This window comes from Cololabis saira, chromosome 12 (genome assembly GCF_033807715.1).
Source record: "Cololabis saira isolate AMF1-May2022 chromosome 12, fColSai1.1, whole genome shotgun sequence".
NCBI lineage: Eukaryota > Metazoa > Chordata > Actinopteri > Beloniformes > Belonidae > Cololabis > Cololabis saira.
Window position 1 is genome coordinate 296,498 of NC_084598.1, and position 13,425 is coordinate 309,922.

At 43.5% G+C, this 13,425-nt stretch overlaps 1 protein-coding gene across 2 annotated transcripts in view; it reads left to right on the forward strand.

The window, feature by feature from the left end:
- Positions 1-13,425, forward strand: part of xkr7b (XK, Kell blood group complex subunit-related family, member 7b) — a 252,213-nt gene that overhangs the window by 196,897 nt on the left and 41,891 nt on the right. The window contains exon 1 of one of the 2 annotated variants that reach the window (XM_061735117.1): positions 1,451-1,524. The exons of the other annotated variant lie outside the window; for it this stretch is intronic. Coding sequence (XP_061591101.1) covers positions 1,490-1,524 — 35 coding nt within the window. The 5' untranslated portion in view covers positions 1,451-1,489. Of the gene's footprint in view, positions 1-1,450; positions 1,525-13,425 lie in introns of those variants that run through there. 2 annotated transcript variants of the gene reach the window in all.

Genomic DNA, 13,425 nt, shown 5'->3' on the forward strand with positions numbered 1-13,425 from the left:
ATCTGTCTCGTCGGTCTTCCCGGCCCAGTGCCCAGGCCCCCTGAACTCTGACTGTCTGTTGGCCTGGGCCTTCCTCCGGGCCTCCTCTGCCCACCCTGTTTTGGTTTGGAACATCTGGGAGCTTTTCCTTGGAGGGGGAGGGGGTACTGGTGGTCAGTAACTGTTTTATTTTGAAACCCGTGTTTTTGTGTTTCAGTTTCTGTCTTGATTTCCCTGGTTCCCATCTGTCCTGATCATCTGCACCTGTGTCCCGTCAACCTTTCTGTGTATATTTTGTCTTGTCTTTCCCTTGCTCCCTGCTAGTCCATACTGTTTCATCCCTCCATGTTCAAGTCTGGTTTTGTCACGTTCTGTTTTTTTGCCATCCTACTCGGCAGCGCTTTTAGTTTGGTTTTTGATATTATGAAATCACCTTAAATCACCCCAACAAAACCCTGCAAAAAGTCCCCAAAATAAAGCTTGCCCAAAGTCATCAAACGTGTGGGAATACTTAAAATTTAGTCTCAAACACCTTTTGGAATTGGCATAGCACACCAACACAACAGTGATGTAGGAGCATCTGAAGCGATAGCCCCCCCTTGTCCTTCGTGGATGGGAAAATAATAATTGCAAAATATAATAAGCAAAATAATTGAAAAAACGAATGGTTATTGGTAAGCAGAAGCTAAAGTGTCACCGGAAAATGATTCCTTACGAAAACTAGTTTTTACTTTTTAAGTTCTATCCGCCATAGAAAGGTTCCTTTCGTGATATTTTTTTATGTAATAAAAATATGTAATTTAGTGGGAAACAGTGCCCTGTTTTTTCCAATTATGTTATTTTTAGCATTTTTAACACATTTGGATAATATGCATTCCAATGCATTTTTCTTTCTTTTGTAATTTTGTACAGGAGAGTTTTTGTTGGACTGTAATAGGCTGGAGTAACAGGCTGGCCTTTTTATTTTGTATAATTGTATTCTATATTTTATTTTGCTGCGCAAAACTGTGTTGTTGGAAAGCGTCTAGAGACATCTGTTGTCTTAGACGCTATACAAATAAAATTTAATTGAATTGAATTCAAATTGTTTAATAAACTATTATATAAGGATTTTTTAAATTTATCTGATACATTATGGTTTTTATTAATCAAACAACAGAAAAATAATCATTAGAATAATCGTCCAATTACTCATTATATTAGTCAACTAATCGATAAAATAATCATCCGATAAATCATTTTAAAAATAATCGTTACCCCCAGCCCTTATGGGAAGGCTCCAGAGTTGGCAATGCCCAGCAACTCAGTAAAAAAGTTTGATATGAATTAAGTTGACTGAGGCCCCTTTGTGTTTTCAGGAATTCCCAAAACCTTCAAATTGAAGCGTCTGCTTCTGGACTCCAAGTCTTCAGCTTTGGATGCAAGCAATGTGTTCCTTTTGTTCAGAGCCTCACGTTTCATATCGAGCTCGGCGACTTGAAGATTCAACAATCTGTGAGGCGAGAGGCGCATGCATCAATTGTGGAATGGAAAGTACCAATGGAGGTACGGAATTCGTTCCGGAAGGATTCAATCAACCTGACCACAGAGGAGAGGGAAATCTCATCATCGCCATCATGTGGCAGCGGGTTAGCATCAGCTTTGTCTGCATTCTGCGTCTGATGACATCTTTGGGCCAGTTCTGGGCGAGAACTGCCTTTACCTGTCATCTTGCAGATCTTACTGACAAAAGTTGGGCCGTGTTTCCCCTGGGTAGCTAATGGGAGCTACCCTCACAAAAACATGCACACAGTCCTGGGCTACACATGCCCCCTCTGGCCAACCGGGGCGCCAGATGGGGTGGGGAGGATCCGGCCGGAATAACGTGATCTTTCCACGCGCTACGTCCAGCCGGAGAAGCCCCACCCTGTCTGGTGAAAAGATGCGGCCTGCTTACTCCTCAGGTTAAGGAGGAGACCTGAGCTCAGTGCGAGGCCCTCCCGGGGTTGGTAGAGGATGGCAATGCCCAGGACTGTTAGGTAGGAGCACTGGGTGATAAAAATGGGGAAAAAACCAGGATAAAAATATATAAAAAAAAAAAAGAAAGTTGGGCCGTGTTGGAGATCAAAAGAGTAGTTTGCAAACTTATTTCAACAAAATATGCATGAGCTGATCAGGACTCCTCCCTACCCATGCTCCACAGTGCCTCCCATTTCCACAGTCATGGACAAAAAATTGATGTGAACTTTTGAAAATGTATATTTTGACGTTTATTTAATTTTTCATATCCACCAATCTACACCCAAGATATGGGTACAGCGCAATCCGCAAAACCTGTGTTGTCCAGTGGTATACCCATCTGCCACATCCTCTGTTACCTTTGGTCTCTAGAACTGTCAGTCCGCAGTTAACAAAACATAGTTCATCAGTTCATTGTTACAGCTCTCAGACATTCAGGTCCTAGCCCTGACAGAGACTTGGATCCACCCAGAAAACACAGCTACACCAGCTGCTCTATCCGTAGATGCAGAAGTCACTCAAAACAGCTATGCTGGACAAGGAGGTGGTCTAATGTCCAAAAAGTGGGACCTCACATCCATCTGTCACATTGCTAACTGCTCATCACTCAAATATAATGCAGTAAAGATCTCTAAGCCCTTCACTGCTTACATTCTGGTCATATACCGCCCTCCAGGAGGCAACATCGATGAGTTCATCTCTGAACTGGACATGATTCTCTCTGACATTCCTGATGGCTCTCCATTAATTATACTGGGGGACATGGACATTCACATCAGCAAAACACAGGCAAATGAGTTTCTGGCTCTCATCCACTCTTTCAATCTCACACTGGTCCAGACTCCTCCAACACACAAAGCTGGTAACATCTTTGACCTGGTGCTGACCAGAAACTGCACTGCAGCTGATGTGTGCCTCTCTCTGCTCCTTCCGGTCTCTAAATGAGGATGAAGTCTCTAAACTTCTAGTCCGCTCAAAACCAACGACCTGTCCTCTTGATCCTATCCCTACCGACATCCTGCAGAACATTTTACCTACCGTCGAACCGGCAATAACCCACATTATCAACTCCTCTCTTAAATCTGGCATCTTTCTCTCTGCCTTCAAACAATCTTGGGTCACCCCACTGCTGCAAAAAACCCACACTCAACCCTGTCCATGTTGAAAACTACTGGCCGGTCTCACTGCTCCCATTCATATCTAAACTTTTAGAGCGAGCCGCCCTCAGTCAGATCTCACAGTTCTTTCACGACAACTGCCTGTATGATCCACATCAGTCTGGCTTTAGACAGGGCCACTCAACTGAAACTGCCCTTCTGTCAGTTACTTATTCACTACGGGCTGCCAAATCTGCTGGTCTATCCACAGTCCTCATTCAATTTCAATTCAATTCAATTTTATTTATATAGAGTCTAATATAGTATTAGACGCTATACAAATAAAATTGAATTGAATTGAATTAATATAACAAAAGTTGTCTCTAGGCGCTTTCCAGAGACCCAGAGCATGACCCCCGAGCAATTATTACATAAACAGTGGCAAGGAAAAACTCCCCTTTAGGAGGGAAGAAACCTTGAGTAGGACCAGGCTCATAAGGAAGGACCCTCCTGCCAGAGGACAGACTGGGGTGGTCGGGGACGTCAGCAAGCACACAGCAGGTATGTGGAAGCAGCAGTGGGATGACCAGAGGAGGGGGCCGCAGGCCACCATGCAGCTCCTGAAGCTCCGGCCTGCAAACATGCACAAAAGAGAAAAAAGGGGGCCAGCACAAGAAACTACAGGAACGATGGACAAAAATGATGGCTATGAGATACTTATAATGAATAAAAATGGAAAAGGAGAAGAGAAGAAGGGAAGAGGAGAAGAGAGGAGAAGAGAAGAAAAATAAGGGTGAGAGGCACCACTTTTGTCCTGCAGGTGGTCGTGGGTGGCTTGTAGCTTGCATTACGGAGCACAAGTCTTTCCCCGACCCTGCACCCCAACCTGGGACTTGCTGATTGGGCCGGAGCTTCGGGAGCTGCGTGCTGGCCTGCGGTCCCCACCCCTGGTCATCCCGTTGCTGCTTCCACCTGCCTGCTGTGCTGTTGCCGTCCCTGACCCACCAGTCTGGCCCTCGGCAGGAGGGTCCCCCCTTATGAGCCTGGTCCTGCTCAAGGTCATTCGTCATTCAAGCTCCCAAATATTCAAGAAATAAGTGACATAATTGATGAACTGAAAACATCTTCAGCCGGTCATGACAATATACCTGCATTCCTTGTCAAACAGGTGAAACAGACAATACTGCAGCCACTTGTTTATATCTTTTCCTTGTCTTTGAAAACAGGCATTGTGCCAGAAGATTTAAAAATTGCAAAAGTTATTCCTCTGTTTAAAGCTGATGACCCATGTTGTTTCAATAATTATAGACCCATTTCTATTTTGCCATGTTTTTCAAAAATATTAGAAAAAATTATTTATAAACGGATTCTTTTTCATTTAGATTCTAATTCAGTTCTCTACAAACATCAGTATGGTTTTCGGAAAAATCATTCTACTTATATGGCTCTGCTTCACCTTATTGACAAAGTTACCTCTGCACTTGAGAAAAATGAATTTACCTGTAGTATCTTTATCGACCTTTCAAAAGCGTTTGATACTGTTAACCATCAAATTTTAATGGATAAGTTACATAAGTACGGTTTTCACGATACTGCATACAAATGGTTAAAAAATTATGTCTCAAATAGAAAGCAATTTGTTTGTGTTAATGGTTGCTATTCCAATAAGGCCAGATTACTTTGTGGAGTCTCGCAGGGGTCCATTCTTGGACCATTATTATTTCTTATTTATATTAATGATTTGCCTAATGTTTCAAATTTCCTTTGTCCAATAATGTTTGCAGATGACACAACCCTAGTGCTCTCTCATTCAAACTTCAACTCACTAATTAAGGATGCCAATGCCGGTTTAACTGCCTATGCTATGTGGTTCAGATTAAATAAACTATCCTTGAATATAAAGAAATCAAATTTCATAATTTTTAGTGGCAAAAAATCATACCCTAAGGATTCATGCAAAATTAATATTGAGTCTGTTAGTATGCCTCAGGTGTCAACCACAAGATTCCTGGGTATTATTGTTGATGAGAGTTTGAGTTGGAGAGAACAAATTGATTGGGTCACCAAAAAAATCAATAAATCCATTGGCATTATAAGGCGTGTTAGTCATCTTGTCACGACGAGTTGTCTCCTTACACTTTATTATAGTTTAATTTATCCTTATCTCTCTTATTGTAATATAGTTTGGGCAAATACTTTTCCTACAAATCTTCACAAAATTCTGGTCCTACAGAAACGTTTTGTTAGGATTGCAACTCGATCAGAGTCACTCGCTTCATCTACTCCTTTATTTCAAAAACTCAAGATTCTTACTATTTATGACATCAATATTTTTCAGATATGCGTTTTTATTTATAAGCTAAATTCAAGTGAAGGCAATATTCCTGGACAGTTCAAGACTTACTTTAAATTAATTTCAGAGATTCATTCTTATTCAACTCGACAATCCTCAGATCTTCATCCTCCTAAATTTCTCACTTGCAGAGGTCAATTTTCGTTGAGATTTAGGGGCACTAAATTGTGGAATGATTTTTCCCACCTGGCAAAAAGCTCGTCCTCTCTGAAATTTTACAAAAGACGTTTAAAGGACCACTTGACTGCTGTTTTGTAACTGTTTTCCCAATGTATTGTTGTTTATGTATCCATGTTCTTTTTGTTTTTTTTCTGTGTTTCACTCATAGTGACATGTACAGTCTTATTTGCTCAGGAATCAATACAATATAAGTTGTAAAAACAATATCCCATGCACACTCACACACACTTATTTTTTGTCTTTATTCTTTATTATTTATATATTGCATTATTAGTTTGCCATCACTTTTGTGTAGTTATACTTTCTGTTTTTTGTATGTTAATCTTGACATGAAATTTTAATATCTTCGGTGGAGGCTTCAAATAAGCCCATTGGGTTTTTTGCCTCTTCCTGCACCGTATAGTGTTTATCATTGATATTTCCTGTATATTTTTAAAAACTGTGCAAAACAATAAACTAAAAAAAAAAACTAAGGTTTCTTCCCTCCTAAAGGGGAGTTTTTCCTTGCCACTGTTTGGCTTAAGGTTTTTCTCCCACTAGGGGAGTTTTTACCTGCCATTGTTTATGTAATAACTGCTCGGGGGTCATGTTCTGGGTATGGGTCTCTGTAAAGCGTCTAGAGACAACTCTGTTGTATTAGACGCTATATAAATAAAATTGAACTGAACTGAACCACTCAGTGGATCATGTCAGTGCCCCCCTGCAACATAGGCCTATAGCAGCATATCTACCACGTAGCTATGTTTGAGACTAACTATTATAATCTTGTTCTATAGCTGTAGCTATGAGTACTGACTCTAACACACTATAGTTTACACTAACTAGAGATTTACTAACACCAACTAGAGGTTTACTAAACACTAACTATAGGCTTTACTAAACAGAAAGGTTTCAAGTTTGGTTTTAAAGGTGGAGGTGGTGTTAGCCTCCTTAACCCAGATTGGAAGTTGGTTCCATAGTAATGGTGCCTGATAGCAGAACGCCCGCTCTCCAAATCTAAATTTGGATACTCTAGGAACTACGAGTAAACCTGCACTCTGAGAACGGAGAGCTCTGCCAGGAACATAAGGCACTATCAGGTCTTGCAAATATTGCGGAGCTAAGCCGTTTTGGGCTTTATACGCAAGTAATAAAATTTTAAATTGGATTCTGAATTTTACGGGTAGCCAATGGACCGACGCCAGCACTGGACGTGGTCTCTCCTGCTGATTCCTGTTGATTCATACTGCTTGACCTGTCTGCTGCCTTTGACACAGTCAAACACCACATCCTCCTCTCCACACTCTCAAAGCTTGGCATTTCAAGATGTGTCCTCCATGTCTTACCTCGCAAGGTAAGGATCTCAGAGTATCATGGCAAGGACGAGTGTCCAGATCGCATGAGCTGGCAACAGGGGTGCCACAGGGATCGGTGCTTGGCCCTCTTCTCTTTTCACTATACACCTCTTCACTAGGTGAAATCATCAGCTCTCATGGGTTCTCCTACAACTGCTATGCTGATGAGACCCAGCTCTTCCTTTCCTTCCCACCTGGCGACAGTGCTGTCTCAATGCGAATATCGGCCTGTCTTTCTGATATCTCTGCATGGATGCAGGACACCACCTTAAGCTAAATCTGTCCGAGACTGAGCTTATTGTCTGTCCAGCCAGTCATTCCTTACCTCCTCAGATAAGCGTGCAGATAGATTCCACACTTGTGCCCACGTCTTCTGCTAGGAATTTTGGTGTCATATTAAACAGCCAGCTCACCTTTAAGGACCATGTTGTCTCGGTTTCCCAGTCTGTCGATTCACTCTTTACAACATCAGGAAAATCAGACCCTACTTGACAAAACATACAACACAGCTCTTGGTTCAGGCTCTGGTCATGTCAAGCATTGACTACTGTAATTCCTTGTTGGTCGGCCTACGTGCTCAGTTAAACCTCTGCAGATGATCCAGAATGCAGCAGCATCTCTGGTCTTCAACCAACCAAAGAGAACTCATGTGACTCCACTGCTAATCTCCCTGCACTGGCTTCTAGTTGCAGCGCGCATCTAGTTCAAAGCTCTGCTTTTGGCTTACCAAACAATTACGCATACAGCTCCTCAATACCTTAACTCCTTCATCCAGAGCTACACTCTCATTCGTCAGCTCTGCTCAGCCAGTGAAAGTAGCCTGGTGCTTCCATCACAACGTGGCGTGAAATCAGTAACTAGACTCTTGATGGTCTACTCTTGAAACTAGATTCCCCGATGGTGGAATGTCCTACCAAACTCCGTCCAATCTGCAAGGTCTGTACCTACTTGAGCAAGCTAAAGACTCAACTCTTTAAGGAGCACTTCCGCATCTAGTAAACTTCTTTGCTCATCAGAATTAGTTAGAAAATCTGTCCAGCTCTTTCAGGACTCACTGAATAAGCTACATGCACTTATGACAACATGATCGCATGATGATGTCTTTTTAGACGTAGCTTTCTTGTATAAAGGGGCCGTTGGGTTGGGCGGAATTTTTTTTTTCTAGCACTGGCATGGTAGCACCTTTGTCCAACTGGACTCACAGCAGTCTGACCAGCACTTATCCATGCTGTACCCTCATATGTGATTTCTTGCTTGTGTTTTTCTCTTAGATGTAAGTCGCCTTGGATAAAAGCGTCTGCTAAATGACAGTAGTAGTAGTAGTAGTAGAAGTAGTAGTAGTAGTAGTAGTAGTAGTAGTAGTAGTAGTAGTAGTAGTAGTAGTAGTAACTGTAACAACCACATACGCGTCTATCTGGGCACATGTATGTGGTTCTCATACATTATAAATTATATTGCTGCTGTGTGTGTGTGTGTGTGTGTGTGTGTGTGTGTGTGTGTGTGTGTGTGTGTGTGTGTGTGTGTGTGTGTGTATGTGTATGTGTGTGTGTGTGTGTGTGTGTGTGTGTGTGTGTGTGTGTTTCCCAGATTTATCATATCTGCGATCAGTCCTTCTTTTCATACTTGGTGACACTATATGGAGCTAGAACAGTCTCATAATTGACAAATGCACAGGACAAGTTTTACAAATGCACAGACCGATTTGCAAATACACACACCGTTTCACACATGCACAGGACAAGTTTTACAAATGCACAGACCTATTTGCAAATACACACACCGTTTCACACATGCACAGAACAATTCACACGTGCGTAGGACAAGATATACAAATGTATTTTTGATGCACACACAAATATGACCTGATTTACAAACGTTTTTTGTCTGTGAGCTGTGCTGGTTTTGTGTGTGACTTTTGAGACTCCCCTGACGTGACTGATCCACAAATACCTCTACCACAAATACCACAAATACGGAAGGATGTGCAACTCGGTCTGGGCATTTGTAAAACTTGTCCTGTGCATTTGTAAATTATGAGACTGTTCTAGCTCCATAACACTAGACCTTTTTTTTAAACACAAAATAATGTATTAAAAATTTCACACAATCCATGTATAACAAAGTATTAAATGGAATTGTAAATCAGTTGTCATCTACAGGTTCACCACAGGGATGGGTTACATCCATTACAATCATTTCAGTTACAAACCCATGTACAGATGGTCCTAAATTAATATGGCCGTTTTACTCGCGGGATACCAGATTCACGCATTCGCGTGAATGCACATAAACTGCACATTGCAGTCTTAGCCACTAGGTGGAGGCACAAACTACGACTTGGAACAGACACACGTGTTGTTGACATGAGATCTGTTTTAACAGAGGGGGGGGAGTCGGGCTGCATTTGACGTCATCATCCTCCACCACTGATTGGTTGGGGGACGCTGGGGGGGCGGGGCCTGCTGGGGGGGAGGGGACGTCAGACGGCTGAGTCAGGAGGAGGAAATCAGAGAAAGACTTGCGGCTTCTTGTTCATTTTATTCAACAGGCAATGGCAGTGTAAAAGTCTGTTTGGTGATCCAACTCTGAGGTGCACTCGGTGCATTTTGTAATAAACGTCCAAAATGTAATCACTTTTTCATTTCATTTTGTAATAAAGCCGCATTTTGTAATAAACTGCCCCACTCACACTTCCTCCAGCTCTTCCGGGGGGAGTCCGAGGCGTTCCCAGGCCAGCCGAGAGACATAGTCTCTCCAGCGTGTCCTGGGTCTTCCCCGGGGTCTCCTCCCGGTGGGACATGCCTGGAACACCTCCCTAGGGAGGCGTCCGGGAGGCATCCGGTTACCTCGGCACCTCGGGTTCAGGAGGAACAATGCGGTTTTCGTCCCGGTCGTGGAACACTGGACCAGCTTTATACCCTCCGCAGGGTGCTCGAGGGTTCATGGGAATTTGCCCAACCAGTCTACAGTACATGTGTTTTGTGGATCTGGAGAAGGCATTTGACCGTGTCCCTCGTCCCATTCTGTGGGTGGTGCTCGGTGAGTATGGAGTCCGGGGCCCTCTATTAAGGGCTGTCCGGTCTCTGTATGATCGGAGCAGGAGTCTGGTTCGCATTGCCGGCAGTAGATCAGACTTGTACCCGGTGCATGTTGGACTCCGGCAGGGCTGCCTTTTGTCACCGGTCCTGTTCATAATTTTTATGGACGGGATTTCTAGGCGCAGCCAGGGGCCGGAGGGGATCCGGTTTGGGAACCACAGGATATCATCTCTGCTTTTTGCGGATGATGTTGTCCTGTTGGCTTCTTCGGACCGGGACCTTCAGCATGTGCTGGGGCGGTTTGAGGCCGAGTGCGACGCGGCAGGGATGAGAATCAGCACCTCCAAGACCGAGGCCATGGTTCTCCATCGGAAAAGGGTGGCATGCCTTCTCCGGGTGGGTGGAGAAGTCCTGCCTCAGGTGGAGGAGTTCAAGTATCTCTGGGTCTTGTTCACGAGTGAGGGAACGATGGAGCGTGAGATTGACAGACGGATCGGTGCAGCGTCCGCAGTTATGCGGTCGGTGTACCGAACCGTCGTAGTGAAGAAAGGTCTGAGCCGAAAGGTGAAGCTCTCGATTTACCGGTCAATATACGCTCCCACCCTCACCTATGGTCATGAACTTTGGGTAATGACCGAAAGAATAAGATCGCGGATTCAAGCGGCTGAGATGAGTTTCCTCCGCAGGGTGGCTGGACGCTCCCTTAGAGAGAGGGTGAGGAGTTCGGTCACTCGGTAGGAGCTCGGAGTCGAGCCGCTGCTCCTTAGTATTGAGAGGAGTCAGCTGAGGTGGCTTGGGCATCTGTATCGGATCCTCCTGGACGCCTCCCTAGGGAGGTGTTCCAGGCATGTCCCACCGGGAGCAGTCCCTGGGGAAGACCCAGGACACGCTGGCCTGGGAACGTCTCAGACTCCCCTCGGAAGAGCTGGAGGAAGTGTCTCGGGCAGGGGTGTCCAAAGTCGGTCCTCGAGGGCTGGTGTCCTGCATGTTTTAGATGTGTCCCTTTTTTTATCAAACCGTGATACAAGGAGCTTGGTCATCAACAGAACTATCCAGACTTTGATGACAAGATGGTGACGACCGTTAATTAGAATCAGGTGTGTTGATGCAGGGAAACAACTAAAACATGCAGGACACTAGCCCTCGAGGACCAACTTTGGACACCCCTGGTCTAGGGTGAAGGACGTTTGGGCATCTCTGTTGAGGCTGTTGCCCCTGCAACCGGTTCCGGATAAGCTGCGGAAAATGGATGGATGGATGGATGGATGGATGGATGGATGGATGGATGGATGGATGGATGGATGGACAATAATGGGGCTTCGACCGTTTTACATTGGCACCCCTTTATTATTCATTTTCCCTTGTAATTAAACTTTTTTAATTCTTGAGGTGTTTGTGGAACATTTATATTAGTCCACAAAAGGTAATGTTTTTTTTTTCCAATTTCAATTTTCAATTTTATTAATATAATGTCTATTACAACAAAAGTTGTCTCTAGGATCTTTCCAGAGACCAGAACATGACACCCGAGCAATTATTACATAAACATAACATAAACAATGGCAGGTAAAAAACTCCCCTAGTGGGAGAAAAACCTTAAGCCAAGCAGTGACAAAGAAAAACTCCCTTTTAGGAGGGAAGAAACCTTGAATAGGACCTGGGTCATCAGGGGGGACCCTCCTAAGAGAAAACAGACAGAGAGAATATATATTTTCATTTCTTATCCATGCCTACAAGTATTGAACCTGACAGTAGAAGTAAGATGTATTGTCTGACACAGATGTAATGTCTGACTGCTAAACATTCGTGTAGTTCTTACCAAGTAGTCCAAATATAAAAATCACACATTCTGAGAGAAATTCTCCTTCAGAATGTGTGATTTTAATGAAGTAGTCAACCCCTTTCCTCCATGTACATCTTTGAAGTATGGAAACCTGTTTTTTTTTTTTTTTTTGAAGGCAACCTGATTGTAAAGGGTTTGCAGACCATGGCACATTCACTACAGGAGATGGCTTGTACTTTTGTAATCAAAATGGAGGCAGAATTGTTGTGGGTCATTTCATTTCCATGAAGAATTAAAGAATTGCACTTGCAGACATTTTGAACAGGATGAATTAAGTCATTTACACTTTTTTAGATTTCACTGGCCTGATGATTATGACTAGCAAATTTATCCAAAACAGGCCACATTGGGATGATTAAACTTAAAATATATGACATTTGGAACAGTCTAATGGCAGACATGCAGTATTGTATCTTCTTCGCAGTATAAATGAGAAAAGATAAATTGTATTGGTATTCAGCAGAGACTTGGTGTCACTGTGAGAGTCAGCTCACCAGAAAAGCTAAATTCAATTCAATTCAATTCAATTTTATTTATATAGCGTCTAATACAACAGATGTTGTCTCTAGACGCTTTCCAGAGATCCAGAACATGAACATAAACATAAACCCCCGAGCAATTATTACATAAACAATGGCAGGTAAAAACTCCCACAAGGGGGGGGGGGGGGGCGCAAGCAGGCGGAAGCAGCAACAGCAGACATCCACGTAGGCAGGTGGAAGCAGCAATGGGATGACCGGGGATGGGGGGGGGGGGGGGGAACACAGCCCAGAACGCAGCTCCCGAGGCTCCGGCCTGCAAACATGCACAAAAGAGAAAAAAGGGGGGCCGGCACAAGAAACTACAGGTGCGATGGACAAAAATGATAGCTATGAGATATTTATAATAAATAAAAATGGTAATGGAGAAGAGAGGAAGGGAAAAGGAGAGGAGAAGAAGGGTGAGAGGCACTGCCCAGCGGATCATGTCGGTGCCCCCCTGCAGCATAGGCCTATAGCAGCATATCTACCGCAAAGCTATATTTGAGACTAACTATTATAGTCTTGTTCTATAGCTGCAACTATGACTACTGACTCTAACACACTAAAGTTTACACTACCTAGAGATTTACCAACACCAGCTAGAGGTTTACTAAACACTAACTATAGGCTTTACTAAACAGAAAGGTTTTAAGCTTAGTTTTAAAGGTGGAGGTGGTGTCAGCCTCCTTAACCCAGATTGGAAGTTGGTTCCAAAGTAATGGTGCCTGATAGCAGAACGCCTGCCCTCCAAATCTACATTTAGATACTCTAGGAACTACGAGTAAACCTGCACCCTGGGAGCGGAGAGCTCTGCCAGGAACATAAGGCACTATCAAATCTTGTAAATACTGTGGAGCTAAGCCGTTTTGGGCTTTATATGCAAGTAATAAAATTTTAAATTGGATTCTGAATTTTACAGGTAGCCAATGGAGCGACGCTACCACTGGAGAGACGTGGTCTCTCCTGCTGATTCCTGTCAATACTCGTGCTGCTGCATTCTGGATCAGCTGGAGCCTATTCAGCAAATTACTTGGACATCCTGCTAACAACATATTACAGTTATCCAGTCTAGAAGATACAAA